The following is a 20361-nucleotide window of genomic DNA, read 5'->3' as shown; positions in this document are numbered from 1 at the left end:
AGACTATAATAACAATGTAATGTATATACTATGTCTTAACAATTTCACACATCCACAACTAAATGGGTAAAAATTGTTACCTTTATAAAACTATGCTAAAATAAATTGTGCATAGTAGCAGCTCTTTTGTAGATATTATAGTTGAATTGCAATGGTAGTCTCCTTGTTATACCCGATTAGTCAAAGAAAATTAACCCTAAACATGAAAAAGAAAAAGAGTTAGCTTATGATTTTAAAGTCAAACCAACAGTACATTTTCAAATTACATAATAATTTCTTTTGGTTTATGCTATCAAAATCATGTCCAATCTACTACGCATTACATAGTCAGATGCAGAGAGTCGGAGCCTAAGATTGACTAAAAAGTTCACAGTTTATAGTAATATTGAGACTTGAGTATGCAATTGGTGCTCAAAGTGTTGAAAGTAATTAGTACCTCATTGACCTTCAATGTTTCGACAAAGAGCTCCATGCATCCAGATAGGCCATAAGTTTCCATTTTAGGTTAATCTTCTGGATATTTTGAGTTGCTTTTGCAAACCACAATTCAGGTTTAACAATATTTTTCATAAAAAATATTAGCATGAACTTGAAACTAAATCCGTGAAAATTTTTACTACCATGATATATACTATTAAGAAAAGATATTAGATAAAAATGAAGCAATATAATAATATAATAACTAATTCAAAATAAAAAGCTTACATCATACCATAACAATCCCCAATAAATGATGGTGAAACTAATGTTACAGCTCAATTACGAACATAGCATAAACACAAAAAGTACTAAGGTTGTAAAGATGTATATTATCCTATTAGATCAACTATTATTTATTACCAAGTCAAATCTCCTATAATAAGTATACAAAAATATTGAAAAAAAAAAAAAAAACAACACATCTAATCTTTTCACCAAGTTGGTTAAGATACTCAAATTTTAACATAACAAACGGATGCTTTTAACAAAATCACTAAAGTTATTACATATAAGAGCTAACACAATTTTGATAATTCGTTAGAAAAAAATACTTACATATCTATATCAACATTTAAGATCTAAGAAATAAAGGATCACTCAAAGCTATCATTGTCATGATTTATTACCTTCGGGCATTATTTGTCACATTTAGAGCAGCGAATGAGCTTGACGTGACCACGACCATTCTTGTAGCATCTTCCATATCTTTGCTTGAATGTCTGAACGAACAAAATCGGTTAAAATATTTACTAATGTTTAGGAGACTTGGGCCGGAAAATATCTACTAATTACCCAAACCAACCCACCCAAGTTGACACCTCTAACTTAAGGGAAACTTTTGGAGTGAAGAAGATTAATCAATAGATGACTGGACAATTGTAAATGTCACATTCGTTTTGAAGTAAATAACTTCAATCACCATGAAGCACACAGAGTACAACATTAGCTTTATGTATATATCGAATTTATAATTTGATGCATCACGGCCCACTTTTCAATATTCAGTCACATAAAATGCATAACTTAACATCATATTATTATACTAATTAAGCAACATTATAAATCAAACAACATAGACATTTTAGCAAATCTCAACTATGAAAGCTTGTAAAATAATAATACATACAGAGTATAAGATTAAGATTTTCTATCAAGGTACACAAAATTCTCTAGCTATATAATTAATAGACGTTAAATCGTACAAATCCTAGAATGATAACAGGAAAAAAGTAAATAAATACTCACAATATACTCATACCTAATACATACTCCGTAGTAAAATAGTTAAATAGTGTATTATTAAACCCTATGAAATCAAACAAATCAAAGAAACCCCAAAATTATGGTATGTGAAAGCACAAAAAGATTCTTTAACCCCAATTTGCAGTAATACTTTGTATTTACAACAAAAGAGACCAAAAAAAAATCAAAAGAACCCTAATTAAAATTAATAAAAAAAGGAAAAACAAAAACAAAAACATCACCTCGTGATCATCCCTGCTAATTTGAAGTAATACTTTGTATTCACAACAAAAGAGATCAGAACAACAAATGAAACCGTTAATAAATAAGCAAGCTATGCCGAAATTATACAGAAAAGGAGCATCCAATAAGGTTTGAGACATTGGTCATACCTTAACATACTGAAGTATCTGAAACCTTGATTATATTGCAACAATACATTTGAATAAATCCAAAACTGAGTTGGCAGGAAGATATGTCTATACTAATGTCAAGAAGATATGTCTGTATATTTAATATGAACAAATATACCCATTTGACCAAAGTGGAGTTATGCCAAAAGAACAAAGCAAACTAATAAAGATAAAGATAATAAATTCAAATAAAAATTGATTACCATCAAGTGATTGTGCCGGTGCCAATGTGATAAAGAACTGACTCCCATTCGTATTCGGACCAGCATTAGCCATAGATAAGATCCCAGCTCCAGTATGCTTCAACTTCAGAGTAATCTCATCCTCAAACTTTGACCTTCAATATTACACATTCATTTCAACAAAATAGCCATATTTCCATATATAACAGGTCCTTTAGAGACATAATCCACGACTTCAGTTCATACAAACTCATCAATAATTCTAAAAATATCAAACCTATTTTTATGAGAACATTAAAGTAGCATACCCATATATGGATTCTCCACCCCTTCCTGTACCAATGGGATCACCTCCTTGAACTATGAAATCCTATTTTTCATTAATCAATTACAAAGAATCCAGCACTTAATTGACAAATTATCCTTATCGTTATTGATAATGCTAAAAACGAACATATATTTCATAACATTATTCCTCAAGAAAGACAAGCTTTTAGTTGCAATTGTTCTATTTACAAGTGATATTCGTTTAAATAATAAAAGGTGAAGACAAAAGACAGATTCGACGAATTTAAGACGCAAACGACCAAAAAGCTCAAAAGTACAAAAGACAATCAAAGAGGTTCCAATTATTGATAAGAAACGTCTCGAAATTACAAGAGTACAAGATTCAAAATGCAAAGTACAAGATATTAAATTGTACGCAAGGACGTTCGAAAATCCGGAACCGGGACCAGAGTCAACTCTCAACGCTCGACGCAACGGACTAAAAAGTACAAGTTAACTATGTATATAAATATAATATAATATATAATTAATTATATTAATTATATATATATTATATTTATAATATAAACCGTCGGCAAGAAAGACTCCAAATTGGTGTGAGCTGTATTTACAAACTCCGCGACTCGCGGAGTTTGAAGGCAAAAAATGTCGCGAGTCGCGGAGCCCCAAAGTTTCAAAATCCCTATAAAAGCAAACGAATTCTGATCGCAAAAATTACAACATATCCATCCATCTCTCTATCTATATCGTAATATATATATATATATATATATATATATATATATATATATATATATATATATATATATATATATATATATATATATATATTTATAATTTATATTTTAATTTTAATTATAATTCTAATAATAAGGGTATGTTAGCGAATGTTGTAAGGGTGTAAGTCGAAATTCTGTCCGTGTAACGCTATGCTATTTATAATCATTGTAAGTTATGTTCAACCTTTTTATATTAATGTCTCGAAGCTAAGTTATTATTATGCTTATTTAATCCGAAGTAATCATGATGTTGGGCTAATTACTAAAATTGGGTAATTGGGCTTTGTACCATAATTGGGGTTTGGATAAAAGAACGACACTTGTGGAAATTAGACTATGGGCTATTAATGGGTTTTATGTTAACTAAACAATACCTTGTTAATTTAATATACAAACTTATAATTTGACGTATTTATATATAACCACATACGCTTGACTGGGTACGGTGGACGGGATATCTATAAATACCAATAATTATTCATTTTACCGGACACGGAACTGGATTAATAGTTAATAGACTTGTTGAAACAGGGGTGAATTACATTCAAGGGTAATTGTGTAATTGTTAACAAAGTAGTAAAACCTTGGTTTACACGCAGTCGATAACCTGGTGTATTCATTAAACAAAGTATTAAAACCATGTTACAATTCGAATCCCCAATTAGTTGGAATATTTGACTTCGGGAATAAAAATAATTTGACGAAGGCTTTCGCTCTTTATATTTATGACTGATGGACTATTATGGACAAATCCGTATGGACATATTAAATAATCCAGGACAAAGGACAATTAACCCATGGGCATAAAATTAAAATCAACACGTCAAACATCATGATTACGGAAGTTTAAATAAGCATAATTCTTTTATTTCATATTTAATTTTCTTTATTTTATATTTAATTGCACTTCTAATTATCGCATTTTTATTGTTATTGTATTTAATTGCACTTTTAATTATCGTACTTTTTAATTATCGCAAGTTTATTTTATCGCACTTTTATTATTCGCAATTTCATTATTGTTATTTACTTTACGCTTTAATTTAAGTCTTGTATTTATATTTATTATTTTACATTTGATTTTAACTGCGACTAAAGTTTTAAAATCGACAGACCGGTCATTAAACGGTAAAAAACCCCCCTTTATAATAATAATATTACTTATATATATATATTTGCATTTTTATAAAAGTAAACTAATATAGCGTTAAGCTTTGTTTAAAAAGATTCCTTGTGGAACGAACCGGACTTACTAAAAACTACACTACTGTACGATTAGGTACACTGCCTATAAGTGTTGTAGCAAGGTTTAAGTATATCCATTCTCTAAATAAATAAATATCTTGTGTAAAATTGTATCGTATTTAATAGTATTTCCTGTAAAAATATAAGCTATTTTATATACTACTCTGCTAAAACATCAAGTTATTTTTGGCGCCGCTGCCGGGGAACTCTTAAAAGCCGGAAGCGCAACGCTAATATAAAAAAAAATTTAGTTTACTTTTATTAAAATTCGTTTTTATAAAAATACGTTTTAAATATTCGAAAATATAAAAAGAAAAACAAAAATATAAATATTTTTAGGAGTTTGATAAATATTTAAGTTTTATAAAGTTTCTTTAGTTTGTAAAAATATAAGTTTTATTTAATTTTTTTTATAAATATATTTTATAAATATAAAAAAAACCGAAAAAAAAATTTAATATATATAAATCTATTTTTAAGATATTTTTAAAGTTATAAAGTAGTTCAATTTTTATTTAAAGTTTTTAAAATATAAGTTTTTATTATATATAAATTTTAGATTATAAACAGAAAATATAAAAAAAAAACGCGTCAGTTTTAAACTGTTCCAGGGTTGAATTTTGAAACCCCGCGACTCGCGGGGTTTGCTGCATCTAATACCGCGACTCTCGGAGGAGACCTGACACCGACAGAAACCCTAACTGCAATTAATTACGGAGTAATTATTAATTATTATTATTATAACCCTAAATTCTTATTGTTATTATAATTAGTTTTATTTTAAGTTTTACTTTTTATTTAATTTATATAATTAGTTAAATTAGTTTAATTAAATTGTAAAATTAATAGTTTTAATAAAATAAATAATATAAAAATAATATTTTATAAAAAATTGTACTTTTTACAACTTTTTGTATATTTTTATATTTTATCCCTTTATAATTGTTTTAGCGTAATATTTGTATTTTTCGCTCATATTTAGTTTTAAACTTAGTTTTTGCCATAGTTATTTTTACTTCTAGATTTTTAGGCTTTGCCGTAGAATTCCTTAAGTGCTTTTTCTTTAGACTAAGATTTAGGTGCTTTAGAATTTTGCGACGCCTTTTTAAGTTTTAGTTTCTTTTTAAGTTATTTCCATTTGGGATTTAGTTTTTCCTGTAAGCTTTAATATTTTTAGACACCTTTTACCTATGTATCAATTATCATTCCAATTAGTAATCTCAATTTGCGATTATAATTTTAAGTTAGTTGTAGTAATAAGGTTAGGTTAGTCAAGTGTTTTTAAGTTTTATAAGTTTCTTTTATTTTTCCGTCACCTTTTATTTTTCAACCATTTTTCTTTTTCGATCTTTTTCGACGAACTCTTTTTCTTTCTTATTTCTCGCTATTATAGTTTTTAGGACTTAGAATTTATTCTACTTCTTATCTAAATTTCTTAAAATTACGAAAATTTATTTTAAGTGGTTAAATTGATAGACATCAAAATTTTCTGGTTCGTAGTAATAGTTGGATTTGTACGTGGACCGGGTTATTGGAGCCAAACAGTCCTCAATTATATTGAGACCAAACGAATCCGGCCCCTCTGCTGCATCTTTTGGCTATTCGAAACGTGGGCAAAATCAGAAAAGTCTATTGATTGGATAACTTATTATAATTTTTCTTTCCTTTTAAAAACTAATAGGATATTCAGTGAATGCACCGAGCAAGACGTTCACCACCTTTTGTACGTTCACCACCTGTAACTAGATCAAGACATTTAGCAAATATTACTGCCGTTGATTTTTCTTTAGAATCGTCATCCAGTCGACCAAGTACTTCAGTTCAAATTTCCGATAATCCATTTTTTGAACCCGACCTCACAATTGAGAATCCAGAGAATATTCAGGAACGATTCGTAGATCCTGAACCACTAAACTTTCCTCCGGAACCACCAATCATTCAAACAGAGATTGTTGAGGAACGAACCATTAAATCAGAATCCTCTAGTGATTCCGATTCAACAAATTCAATTATGGAGAATCTGGAACCTTTAAGCATGGAAGACCGAATGAGATCTAAACGCACTGGCCAAGGTCACGCAATTACTCATCCACACATTAATGCGCCAGATTATGAAATCAAAGGACAAATTCTACACATGGTGACTAATCAATGCCAATTTAGTGGTGCACCGAAGGAAGATCCAAATGAACATCTACGTACCTTTAATAGGATTTGCACACTACTTAAAATCCGATAAGTGGAGGATGAACAGATATATCTCATGTTATTTCCCTGGACTTTAAAGGGAGAAGCCAAAGATTGGTTGGAATCGTTACCTGAAGGGGCAATTGATACATGGGACGTTTTAGTTGAAAAATTTCTTAAACAATTCTTTCCGGCATCTAAAGCCGTAAGACTTCAAGCAGAAATTGTTACGTTTACACAGAAACCAAATGAAACTCTATATGAGGCATGGACAAGATTTGGAAAGTTGTTGAGAGGATGTCCGCAACATGGTTTAGACACCTATCAAATAGTACAAATATTCTACCAAGGATGCGACATCACTACAAGGAAAGACATAGATATAGCAGCTGGTGGTTCTATTATGAAGAAAACCGAAACTGATGCTTACAAAATTATTGATAACACTGCTTCCCACTCACATGAGTGGCACCAAGAAAAAGATATCGTTAGATCATCTAAAGCAGCTAGAGCCGATTCTAGCCATGACTTAGATTCCATTTCCGCAAAGATAGATGCTGTCGAGAGACGAATGGAAAAGATGACTAAGGATATTAACTCAATACGAATTAGTTGTGAGCAGTGTGGAGGACCACATTTGACAAAAGATTGTCTCAGTATTGAATTAACAATGGAACAAAGAGAGAATATTTCATACATAAACCAAAGGCCTGGAAATAATTATCAGAATAATTATCAACCGCCAAGACCGATTTACAATCAAAACCAGAACTATAACTGAAATATTCCATACAACAACCAACAAGGTCCTAGCAATCAACAAGTATCCAATAATAATTACAATCAGCAAAGACCTAATTTTCAAAACAAACCACCACAACAAACCGATGATAAAAAGCCGAATTTAGAAGATATGATGACGAAGCTAGTTGAAACTCAAACGCAGTTTTTCACATCTCAGAAACAAACTAATGAACAAAATGCTCAAGCATTTAGAAATCAACAAGCTTCTATTCAAAATCTGGAACAAGAAGTAAGTAACCTAGCAAGGTTAATAGGTGAAAGAAAACCGGGAAGTCTACCTAGTGATACAAATGCTAACCCCCGGAATGAAACAGCTAAAGCCATTACCACAAGAAGTGGTACAACACTTAAACCACCTGAAATACCTGTAACTTCTGATGAAGCTATTCCTACTCCACAAGAACCACAGCCTGATCAAGATAAGGAAAAAGAACCGGTAGTTGAAAAGGTTAATGAAGATAACACAGTTAAGGCTAAACCTTATGTTAAACCATACCAACCACCACTTCCTTACCCGAGTAAAATGAAGAAAGAGAAACTTGAAGCCGAGCAATCCAAATTCTTGGATATGTTTAAACAGATAAATGTAAATCTTCCTTTCATTGATGTGATTTCAGGAATGCCTAGATATGCTAAATTCTTGAAAGATCTAATCTCAAATAGAAAGAAAATGGAAGAACTCTCGGCTGTTACTATGAATGCTAATTGTTCAGCAGTGCTGTTGAATAAGATACCAGAAAAATTATCTGATCCAGGAAGTTTCACAATTTCATGTTTTCTGGGTAGTCTTAGTTCAATAGAAGCATTGGCAGACTTAGGTGCTAGTATAAATCTAATGCCGTATTCACTATACGCTAAACTAGACCTTGGAGAATTGAAACCAACCAGAATAAGCATACAACTAGCCGATAGATCAATAAAATATCCTAGAGGGATAATGGAGAACATGCTAGTTAAAGTTGGTACTTTAGTATTTCCAGTAGATTTTGTTGTTCTGGACATGGAAGAAGATTCTCAAGTTCCTCTCATATTAGGAAGACCATTCTTAAACACGGTTAAAGCAATGATAGACGTGTTCGGTAAGAAACTGACCCTAAGTATAGAGGATGAGAGTGTTACCTTTTCAGTTGATAGAGCAATGCAACAACCACAATCTGCAGATGATACATGTTATTATATTCAAACTATAGATGCACATGCAGAATTATTAGAAGAATTTCCATAATTACAAGGAACAGGAGAATGTTCTTTAGGAGAAGGTAATGAACCAATTGATGAAGCTGAAATGTTAGCCACACTTATAGCTAATGGATATGAACCAACAACAGAAGAAATTCAAATGCTAAAAGAAGAAGACAGATATCGATACAAATCATCGATAGAAGAACCTCCGAAATTAGAGTTAAAGCCACTTCCAAACCATTTGGAATACGCTTATTTACATGGTGAATCTGAATTACCTGTAATAATATCGTCTTCTCTTACTGAAAATGAGAAATCACAACTAATTTCTGTGTTGAAAGCTCATAAACCAGCCATTGCATGGAAGATTCATGATATTAAAGGAATAAGTCCTTCGTATTGCACACATAAAATCCTTATGGAAGAAGGTCATAAAACGTATGTGCAACGCCAACGAATACTAAATCCTAATATGCAAGATGTAGTTAAGAAAGAGATTATTAAACTGCTAGATGCAGGTCTAATTTATCTAATTTCTGATAGTTCATGGGTAAGCCCAGTTCAATGCGTGCCTAAGAAGGGTGGCATGACTGTCATTACAAATGAGAAAAATGAGCTTATTCCTACTAGGACTGTAACAGGATGGCGTGTATGTATTGATTATAGAAAATTAAATGACGCCACCAAAAAAGATCACTTTCCCTTACCTTTCATTGATTAAATGTTGGAAAGATTAGCCGGAAATAGTTACTATTGTTTTCTAGATGGATTTTTCGGATATTTTCAAATTCCAATAGCACCCGAAGATCAAGAGAAAACCACATTCACGTGCCCTTATGGTACTTTTGCTTACAAACGCATGCCATTTGGACTTTGCAACGCCCCTGCAACCTTTCAAAGGTGTATGATGGCGATTTTTCATGACATGATAGAAGAATGCATGGAAGTTTTCATGGATGACTTTTCAGTCTTCGGTGATACATTTGAATCATGTCTAGTTAATCTGGAACGAATGCTTATTAGATGCGAACAATCAAATCTAGTACTTAATTGGGAGAAATGTCATTTCATGGTTAAAGAAGGCATCGTTCTTGGACATAAAATTTCAAAAGAAAGAATTGAAGTGGATAGAGCTAAAGTAGATGTAATTGCTAAACTTCCACATCCCACCAATGTTAGAGGAGTTAGGAGTTTTCTAGGGCATGCCGGTTTTTACCGACGTTTCATAAAAGATTTTTCTAAAATTGCCACTCCTATGAATAAACTCCTAGAAAAGGATGCTCCATTCATCTTTTCAGATGAGTGTATCAAATCTTTTAATATTCTTAAAGAAAAACTCACTAATGCGTCGATCATGATAACACCAAATTGGAATCTACCATTTGAACTAATGTGCGATGCAAGTGATTTTGCAATGGGAGCCGTTTTAGGACAAAGGATTGAAAAACGATTTCAACCTATATATTATGCTAGTAAGACGTTACAAGGAGCACAAACGAACTATACAACTACTGAAAAAGAACTCCTTGCTATTGTCTTTGCTTTTGACAAATTTCGATCATATCTCGTTCTAGCAAAAACGGTGGTCTATACCGACCATTCTGCTCTTAGATACCTATTTTCGAAACAAGATGCTAAACCAAGATTAATCCGTTGGATCTTACTCTTACAAGAGTTTGATATTGAAATCCGAGATAAAAGGGGAGCAGAAAATCTCGCCGCTGATCATCTTTCTCGTCTTGAAAATCCCGAATTAGAAGTTCTAAATGAATCGGCCATACAAGACAACTTTCCTGATGAATATCTATTGAAGATAGATTATAAAGAAATCCCATGGTTTACAGACTATGCAAACTACTTAGTTTGTGGATTCCTTGAAAAAGGATTATCGTACCAAAAATGAAAGAAATTCTTCAGTGATATAAAACACTATTTTTGGGAAGATCCACATCTATTTAAAAGTTGTCCAGATGGAATAATACGCCGATGTGTATTTGGAGATGAAGCTAGTAAAATATTAAACCATTGTCACACAGGACCAACAGGAGGGCATTATGGGCCTCAACTAACAGCAAGAAAAGTTTATGATGTTGGATTCTATTGGCCTACAATTTACAAAGACGCACACCTTCTTTGCAAATCCTGTGATGCTTGTCAAAGGGCCGGAAAAATAAGTCAACGTGATGAAATGCCACAAAATGTCATCCAAGTATGTGAAGTATTTGACATTTGGGGTATTGAATTTATGGGTCCATTTCCAAAATCTCATAATAATCTATATATACTCATAGCCATTGATTATGTATCTAAATGGGCGGAAGCACAAGCTCTCCCAACTAACGATGCACGAGTTGTAGTCAACTTTTTAAAACGTCTTTTTGCAAGGTTTGGAACACCGAAAGCTTTAATAAGTGATCGGGGTACTCATTTTTGTAATAATCAACTTGAGAAAGTTCTTAAAAGATATGGAGTAACTCATAAAATCTCCACCGCATATCATCCACAAACAAGTGGACAAGTTGAAAATACAAACCGAGCTTTAAAACGTATTCTAGAGAAAACCGTAGGATCAAATCCGAAGGAATGGTCCATTAAATTGGAGGATGCACTCTGGGCTTTTAGAACAGCCTACAAAACTCCAATTGGAACCACACCTTTTAGACTTGTTTATGGAAAAGCATGTCATCTTCCAGTAAAAATTGAACACAAAGCATTTTGGGCTTTGAAGACATGTAATCTTGATTTACATGAAGCCGGACGTCTACGATTAAGTCAACTAAACGAATTAGAAGAATTAAGACATGAAGCATACGAAAATTCGTTAATCTATAAAGAAAGAACGAAGAAATGGCATGATAAAAGAATCAGAAGTTCAAAAGAATTTAAGGAAGGATACAGAGTTCTTCTTTTCAATTCACGATTCAAGCTATTTCCTGGAAAATTGAAATCAAGATGGTCTGGACCATTCATAGTCAAAAGAGTTTTCCCATACGGAACGATAGAATTAATAAATTCAAATGTGATTGAATTTAAAGTTAATGGTCACAGAGTTAAACACTACATAGATGGTCCGATGGAAGTCGACAACGAAGTTAATCACAATTTCAACACCACAACTAACTAAGTGTGGGGAGAATCAAGTCTTTAAAGGATAATATGTATTTCTGTTAGAGTTAGATTGTCTGTTTTCGTGTAGTTCTTGAAAATGGAACTCGAATGGTCTTTCCCTAGCAGACCCTAAAGAACTAGTCTTCTCCCCCCATTCTGAATTTTTATTTTTTTTTTAGGAAATGAAGACTGCCTGTGAACTAAACCATGGTCTAATGCTACACGCTTTGATCACTAAACGTAATAATGACACACTTCCGAGTGAAATAGTATCAGTAATCAGAGAAAGAATGGACGGAGCTAGAAAAGAATCCAGATGCGAAGATAATAAGTTACAATTTGGTAAAGGAAAATCAAAATCCGCAGCGAAAAGAAGAGCACGACACCTAGAAAGATGTCACAAATGCGGAAAATGGTCACATGGAGGTAAATGTTCAAATAATCAAACCTATTCAAATACCGAATTTGTTACTTTATGCAGAGACGGACCGTTCATATGTTTAGAAGAAAATACACTGAATGCTCGAGGTTACGCCTATGTAGCTATGGAAAACCAATTAAACCGACTATCTTATGAATGGGATAGATCATATAACTAAGAATACTATCTCACAGGTAAGTCTGTATAGTTTTTATTTTATTTTTTTTATTTTTAATCTTTTGATAATAAACGCTAATTTGTTCGCTATAAAGTATTAAATTGGTATTGAATAAAATTAGGTTTGGCGACCGAAATTATTGATATCATTCAAAAATTTATTACATCACTGCGAAATTTAACCTTTATTCTTAAGGTATAAATATCTTTAATCAATCAACCCAAAATATTTCAAAAATTCGTCATGAGTTAAATTAGGTCTTGGAACCGAAATTACTTTACCGAAAAGAGGGGCGCATATTTTTGATAATATTTGATTGATAAAAGTGGGATAAAAAGACAAAAAGATTTTTAATTTTATTTTTACCATATTTTTAAAATTAATATATAAATCTTAAATTAATATTGTAAACTTTGTAAAATCAATATATTTAAAATTGTAAATATTTGAAAAATTAATATAAGTTTGGTGTGAATTTTTTATTTTTAAAATATGAATTTTTAATTTTATGTATTTTAAATTTTAAGTTTGGTGTGAATTTTTAATATTAATTTTGAATTTTATATTTAAATTGTGTGAATTTAAAAACAAAAATTTACTTTATCTCATTAAGTTAAAAATATGATTTTTAAACTTCGTCGTAAGTTGAAGACTAGGTCTTTGAACCGAAATTGCTTTACCCGAGAGAGGGACGAGAACTTTTATTATCATTATTTTTAATCTTATTGAATTAAAGTATGCCAAAAACATTAAAAAACCCAAAAATCTTAGCTTTTAAAACAATCACTACAAAAAGACAAATTTTAAAATTTTGTCGAGGGACGGACTAGGACATCGATCCGAAACGACCTCGTCCTAAATAACAAGGGAAACAAAATTTTAAAATTAATTACTTAATTGTTTTAATTAGTATAAGATGTTAAAAAAAAAAAAAAAAAAACCAAACTCCGCAACTCGCGGAGTTTGAAGGGTCTAAACACCGCGAGTCGCGGGAGGACCAAAAATCAGGAAAAAAATAAAACGCAGAACTGATCAGTTGCACACCACAAAACTCACATAAAGCGAAATAACTGCGAAAAAAAGTCAAAAAATACACCCCAAAATCACAATTTTTAACCGTTAATCATCAAATATTTTACTAAAATCATGTTGAGAAGGATGCTATCAAGGAATTACTCAAGAAAAACGGTAAATTTCTACACCTAAACACCATTTAATCCGAAATTAGTGTTCTTGAGCAATTTTTTTCCCAATTTGATTTTGATGCTTTTTAGTGTAATTATGCTTAAATTGTTTATGTATTATGCTTGTATAACCTAGATTGATGCTATTTAACATGATTAGAAGCCTTAAACTTCAAATTTTGAGCAATCTAGGGTTTGTGTTCTTGAGCAAATTTGGGGCTTTTTGATATAAACAGGTTATGGCCGATTTTTGTCATGAATTGTTGCTAAATTAAGTAGTGTAACATGTTTAGATAGTTAAATGATCCAAACTTTGAGCCTAAACATGATTTTGAGAATTAAAGTGGACTTTTTCAAGTCTAAAATTCATGAACTTGATTTTTGAGAGATAATGCCATTTGAAACTTGTTTAATTGCTAGTAATGATTATTGTGACATGTTATTTGAGTTGAATGCTTATGAACTTGGCGAACATTTTCGTATATGCTTATTTGAAAAAGTGTAGATTTGATAAAAATGTGAAAATGAGCTTAAGTTTGATATAAATTGATCAAGTCATTGTAATTATTTTGATTGATGATTTTGCTGACACTAATGCATATTTGGATGCACAAAAATTGTGTTTGATGTGTTTTGCAGACTGAAAGGGGTGAATCTTCATCCCAAGCTCGCAATGCTCCTGCTGAGAATGCAGAACAACAGGAGGTGGATAACTACTACAAGCAAGATATACCTCATCCAGTCATGACCTTTTCTGATATGCACTTGGAAGATTTGCACCCGAACCTGAGATTTGACAGACTTTGGATAGATTATCCAAAATACCAAAGGGGTTTGCATACTCTTCATTCTAAGGTTGTTGAGGTACCTAGGGTCATAGAATGGGGACCATTAGAAGCTGTAGAATTGGCCGGGCCAATTAGGGAATTACTTGTACAGAGGTATGGTAATTCTACTTTTAATGACTGGGTACGTTTATTCACCATGCGTAGACCTGTATATAAAGTATGGTGTGAAGAATTGTTATGTAGTATAGAATTAAATGATCGGGTAGCTAGTTTAATCGATCGATCTTTTATTAGATTTTTGTTAGGAGGTTCGATGCGCCACATGTCTTTACTAGACATGGCTCAGGCTTTACGTATATATACGCCTGAGGAGTTAGCATCTGCTCATTGTAGAGGGTTGATACTAAATGGTAGAAAGATAGATGAAAATTTTGATACACACGGTGTATGGAGTCAAATGACAAGCCATCACCGATTCAAAGGGGGAAATTACTCTTATTTGGATATAGATAGAGCTGAATTAAGAGTAATTCATAGGTTTTTAGCTAATTCGATTACACAAAGAGGTAAGAACAAGGAAAAGGTAAATGAACAGGATTTGTTTTACCATATATATATTCGAGACCCACAAAGCGCTGTAAGTATACCTTATTGTGTGGGTTATTATTTATCAGCTATGGTTAAGGGGATGAGACCGCATAGCATAATAGGAGGTGGTATTTTTATTACTTTGATTGCTGAATATCTCGGTGTGGATATAAGTCGGGGGGGATTATTAGTCGAAGAACCAGAACCCCGCGATACTATAGGTTTAAATTTATACCATGGTGCAAAAGTTTTGAAGAGGCGAAATAACGCCGCAGTACAATACCATGGTAGACATCCACAGGTTGAGAGAAACCAACAGCAAGGTAATGTAGGAGGGGGAAATGAAATGCAAGAAATACAAAGGTTTATAGCTTCACAGGAGTACGAAAATGCTAGACAAAGAGCATTTGAAGATTGGTAAGTTCATCAAAACCAAATCATAGCTCATTGCCAACATATAGGTAGAAACTATATTCCTACACCAAAACCCATATTCCCTCCCTGGTCTATAGAGATGCAACCACCGTATCCTACGTATAACCCTGCCGAAGCATTTTATAGCACCTATGGTTATGCATGGAACCCCTATTGGTACCAGTATCATCCCTAGTCTACTTAGTTTTATTTGTTTTGTAGTTTGTAATGTTGATACGTTTAATACTTATGTTAATATTGTAATAGTTTTTATAATTTTCTAACTTTTATTCTTAGATTTTAATAATTTTTGAATGTGGGGTAATATACCAAACTTCAAAAATATGTATATATGTTTGCAGTTTATCTTATGTACACAACAGGGTAAAACAACGCATTTTCAAAGACTGGCATTAAGTTCAGCAAAAGCAACTAATTTTGACGACAAGATGCAAAATATATGTGAAATAACAACAAGACGGAATGAACAAATGATGTGCACCATTTATCATTCAGCAAACAAACGCCAATATGTTTGGAAACTTTGGTAAAATTTAATCAATTTCACACAAATCACCCTCAATAATTTAAATTGTTACTGATTTCTTGCAAATGAGGGCATTGCAAGATCTTAAGTGTGGGAAGGGGTTAAATTCTTTCGGATTTTAAAATTTTTACTTTATACACTTGGTTACCATTAGAAATACTAGTAAAGTAGTAGTTGTATTAGAATCTAGTGCTCTCTGATAATAAAGAACAGCCCTAGTCTTATATACTGACTACCCAATTCTAGTAAAATTTTTTAAAATTTTCAATTAAATGAACTCAAAATCATGTTTATACATATTTATGAACGATAAAACTAGGTTTTAACACCGAAATTATTGTTACCTCAGAAAGGACATAAATTGAGAAACAAACCAAAATGTTAAAATTCATTTAAAATGGAATAGAGGACGATAAAAAGGAAAATAAAAGCCAAGTGTGGGAAAGTTTACCAAGTTATCTTAAACATATGTCACATATATCTGTAACAAATAACTGAAAATACTTTTGCTTTAGACTAAACTAAACTGTTTTACCTGATTTACTGTAAGAAAGATGGATCTACACGATGAATCAATTCCATCATTAAAAGGAAGTAAAGTCTTCCGAAAAAGACACGCGCTTCTTGATTTAGGTCAAGAAGTTGTCGTCCAGACCAGCTGTAGGTTGACGAAAAACCTAGAAAAGTCATCACTAAAATCAGCAGGAAATCCACGGACCTCAGCATTAAACAGGGTCGCCAAGTGGTCAGATTTATCCTAACCATGAGAAGGATTTATCTCGTAAAATGGGGGGGCACCATGCAAATTAGCTGGATAAGACTAATAAATCAGATCCCCAGAAAGGATAATCTCCTTAAAGATCAAAAATCAGCTTTTAAGACTGATATTACTCAATCCTTGAGATTGACCTTAAAGATTGAGAATTACAAACTCATGGAATTCAATGATATCTAAACTCGAGCTTGAACGAGAAAATATTTTGATCAAAATTACAAACCGATTTGCTTTCTAAAAACCCATTTTCAATGCGTTCATTACCATTGAACGTAAAATCCTAGGAATTCACCTGGAATTCATTAGGTCACCTGAACTAAATCGGGTGTCAACCGTAAGAACGATGGTTGCATAGTGGTCAAAGACAGGACCTTGTGCCAGACCGAAAAATTATAAGGGTGAGCTTTACTATTGCTCCTACCAAGGATAGTAATTGCGTCCGACACGTTATAGACCATAATTAAAAGCATGTCAGGGGACATTGCCTTAACAGTTGCTTGTTCAACGCTTTCCTTTACAACCGGACGGTAGTTTACCGAAAGGTAATATACGGGACAAGTAAACAAGACGTGTTGCTTTCCAAATACAAGGTTGGCAAGTGGGTGACACAAAACCGCAAGTTTTGAGCTAAAATTTTCAAATCTGAAACCCACCAAACCCACAAAAATATTTTGCAAACACCGGTAAAGGGTTATTCCGGAAAACTTATCTAGGGTAAAAACTAGATTTAATTTCCAAAAGATCAAATGTTTTCATAAAGATCCAATTTCCTTAATGGATCTAAATTTTTATAGTCATGTGGGACTGTAAACCATATCGTTACTACCATTGTTTATACCGCCGTATAGAAATCACTGATGTACAAAGTGTGAAGAATAAAGAAGTGATTCTAGTATTTCAAGACGATATTGCTTGAGGACAAGCAACGCTCAAGTGTGGGAATATTTGATAATGCTAAAAACAAACATATATTTCATAACATTATTCCTCAAGAAAGACAAGCTTTTAGTTGCAATTGTTCTATTTACAAGTGATATTCGTTTAAATAATAAAAGGTGAAGACAAAAGACAGATTCGACGAATTTAAGACGCAAACGACCAAAAAGCTCAAAAGTACAAAAGACAATCAAAGAGGTTCCAATTATTGATAAGAAACGTCTCGAAATTACAAGAGTACAAGATTCAAAACGCAAAGTACAAGATATTAAATTGTACGCAAGGACGTTCGAAAATCCGGAACCGGGACCAGAGTCAACTCTCAACGCTCGACGCAACGGACTAAAAAGTACAAGTTAACTATGTATATAAATATAATATAATATATAATTAATTATATTAATTATATATATATTATATTTATAATATAAACCGTCGGCAAGAAAGACTCCAAATTGGTGTGAGTTGTATTTACAAACTCCGCGACTCGCGGAGTTTGAAGGCAAAAAATGCCGCGAGTCGCGGAGCCCCAAAGTTTCAAAATCCCTATAAAAGCAAACGAATTCTGATCGCAAAAATTACAACATATCCATCCATCTCTCTATCTATATCGTAATATATATATATATATATATATATATATATATATATATATATATATATATATATATATATATATATATATATATATATATTTTAATTTTAATTATAATTCTAATAATAAGGGTATGTTAGCGAATGTTGTAAGGGTGTAAGTTGAAATTCTGTCCGTGTAACGCTACGCTATTTATAATCATTGTAAGTTATGTTCAACCTTTTTATATTAATGTCTCGTAGCTAAGTTATTATTATGCTTATTTAATCCGAAGTAATCATGATGTTGGGCTAATTACTAAAATTGGGTAATTGAGCTTTGTACCATAATTGGGGTTTGGATAAAAGAACGACACTTGTGGAAATTAGACTATGGGCTATTAATGGGTTTTATGTTAACTAAACAATACCTTGTTAAGTTAATATACAAACTTATAATTTGACGTATTTATATATAACCACATACGCTTGATTGGGTACGGTGGGCGGGATAGCTATAAATACCAATAATTATTCATTTTACCGGACACGGAACTGGATTAATAGTTAATAGACTTGTTGAAACAGGGGTGAATTACATTCAAGGGTAATTGGTGTAATTGTTAACAAAGTAGTAAAACCTTGGTTTACACGCAGTCGATAACCTGGTGTATTCATTAAACAAAGTATTAAAACTTTGTTACAATTCGAATCCCCAATTAGTTGGAATATTTGACTTCGGGAATAAGAATAATTTGACGAAGGCTTTCGCTCTTTATATTTATGACTGATGGACTATTATGGACAAATCCGTATGGACATATTAAATAATCCAGGACAAAGGACAATTAACCCATGGGCATAAAATTAAAATCAACACGTCAAACATCATGATTACGGAAGTTTAAATAAGCATAATTCTTTTATTTCATATTTAATTTTCTTTATTTTATATTTAATTGCACTTCTAATTATCGCATTTTTATTGTTATTGTATTTAATTGCACTTTTAATTATCGTACTTTTTAATTATCGCAAGTTTATTTTATCGCACTTTTATTATTCGCAATTTCATTATTGTTATTTACTTTACGCTTTAATTTAAGTCTTGTATTTATATTTATTATTTTACATTTGGTTTTAACTGCGACTAAAGTTTTAAAATCGACAGACCGGTCATTAAACGGTAAAAAACCCCCCTTTATAATAATAATATTACTTATATATATATATATATTTGCATTTTTATAAAAGTAAACTAATATAGCGTTAAGCTTTGTTTAAAAAGATTCCCTGTGGAACGAACCGGACTTACTAAAAACTACACTACTGTACGATTAGGTACACTGCCTATAAGTGTTGTAGCAAGGTTTAAGTATATCCATTCTCTAAATAAATAAATATCTTGTGTAAAATTGTATCGTATTTAATAGTATTTCCTGTAAAAATATAAGCTATTTTATATACTACTCTGCTAAAACATCAAGTTATTATAACTATAACGTATAACATATACTTAGTATACTTATTAACTGTCATACCTTGATGATTCTGTAAAATTTGACATTATTGTAGTAACCTCTTCTAGCTAGTTCAATGAAGTTTTTGTAGGTTTTAGGCGTGCTTATCGTACATTTGATCGAAGAAAAATTGATCAATCAGTTTATTTCGTAGTTCATAGTAACAATGAGGGAACTAAAATATAAGAATGGTAGAGTGAAATATACCTCAACGGTGAAAGAACCCATGGACGTTTCCAGAGTAACCTCCGGTGGACCTCCTTCAGTACCCGGCATGGTCGATTACAATGGTTGAGATGATGACGATAATTGAGAGAATACTTGGGTTACGGTTAGGGTTATGGTTAGTGGTAGGGTTTACGCTGCAAATTGACGGATGGAAGTTAATATTATACTCCGTAATTTTTTAATAGAATTTAATTATACTCCGTATTTAATTAGTGTATTAAATTAATGACATCATCTTAAGGGCTTAGATTTTTTTCTTTTTATTTTTGATTTTTTGTTAACAAAGGAAATAGCCTAAT

General features: G+C 31.9%; 1 protein-coding gene across 1 annotated transcript; it reads right to left on the bottom strand.

Annotated features, from left to right (window-relative positions):
- Positions 1 to 822: 822 nt before the first annotated feature.
- Positions 823 to 20110, bottom strand: LOC139902066 (peptidyl-prolyl cis-trans isomerase CYP18-2-like). The gene is made up of 6 exons (XM_071884723.1): positions 20025 to 20110; positions 19856 to 19934; positions 2626 to 2687; positions 2254 to 2472; positions 1107 to 1199; positions 823 to 853 (listed from the first exon to the last, which is right to left on the bottom strand). Exons 1-6 carry the CDS (start codon positions 20108 to 20110, stop codon positions 823 to 825), a joined length of 570 nt encoding a protein of 189 aa, XP_071740824.1.
- Positions 20111 to 20361: the final 251 nt, after the last annotated feature.

This window comes from Rutidosis leptorrhynchoides, chromosome 3 (assembly GCF_046630445.1).
Source record: "Rutidosis leptorrhynchoides isolate AG116_Rl617_1_P2 chromosome 3, CSIRO_AGI_Rlap_v1, whole genome shotgun sequence".
In the NCBI taxonomy this organism is placed as follows: domain Eukaryota; kingdom Viridiplantae; phylum Streptophyta; class Magnoliopsida; order Asterales; family Asteraceae; genus Rutidosis; species Rutidosis leptorrhynchoides.
This window is presented reverse-complemented; position numbering and strand designations above follow the sequence as displayed.

What these genes read in the sequence shown, in the direction of transcription:
- LOC139902066 (XM_071884723.1), bottom strand. Translation starts at nt 20,110, where the DNA reads ATGCCGGGTACTGAAGGAGGTCCACCGGAGGTTACTCTGGAAACGTCC. An exon ending in GAGGTATATTTCACTCTACC is followed by an intron (nt 19,935 to 20,024) that starts ATTCTTATATTT and finishes TACGATAAGCAC; the next exon opens with GCCTAAAACCTACAAAAACT. An exon ending in ACTCCACTTTGGTCAAATGG is followed by an intron (nt 1,200 to 2,253) that starts GTATATTTGTTC and finishes TTGTTCGTTCAG; the next exon opens with ACATTCAAGCAAAGATATGG.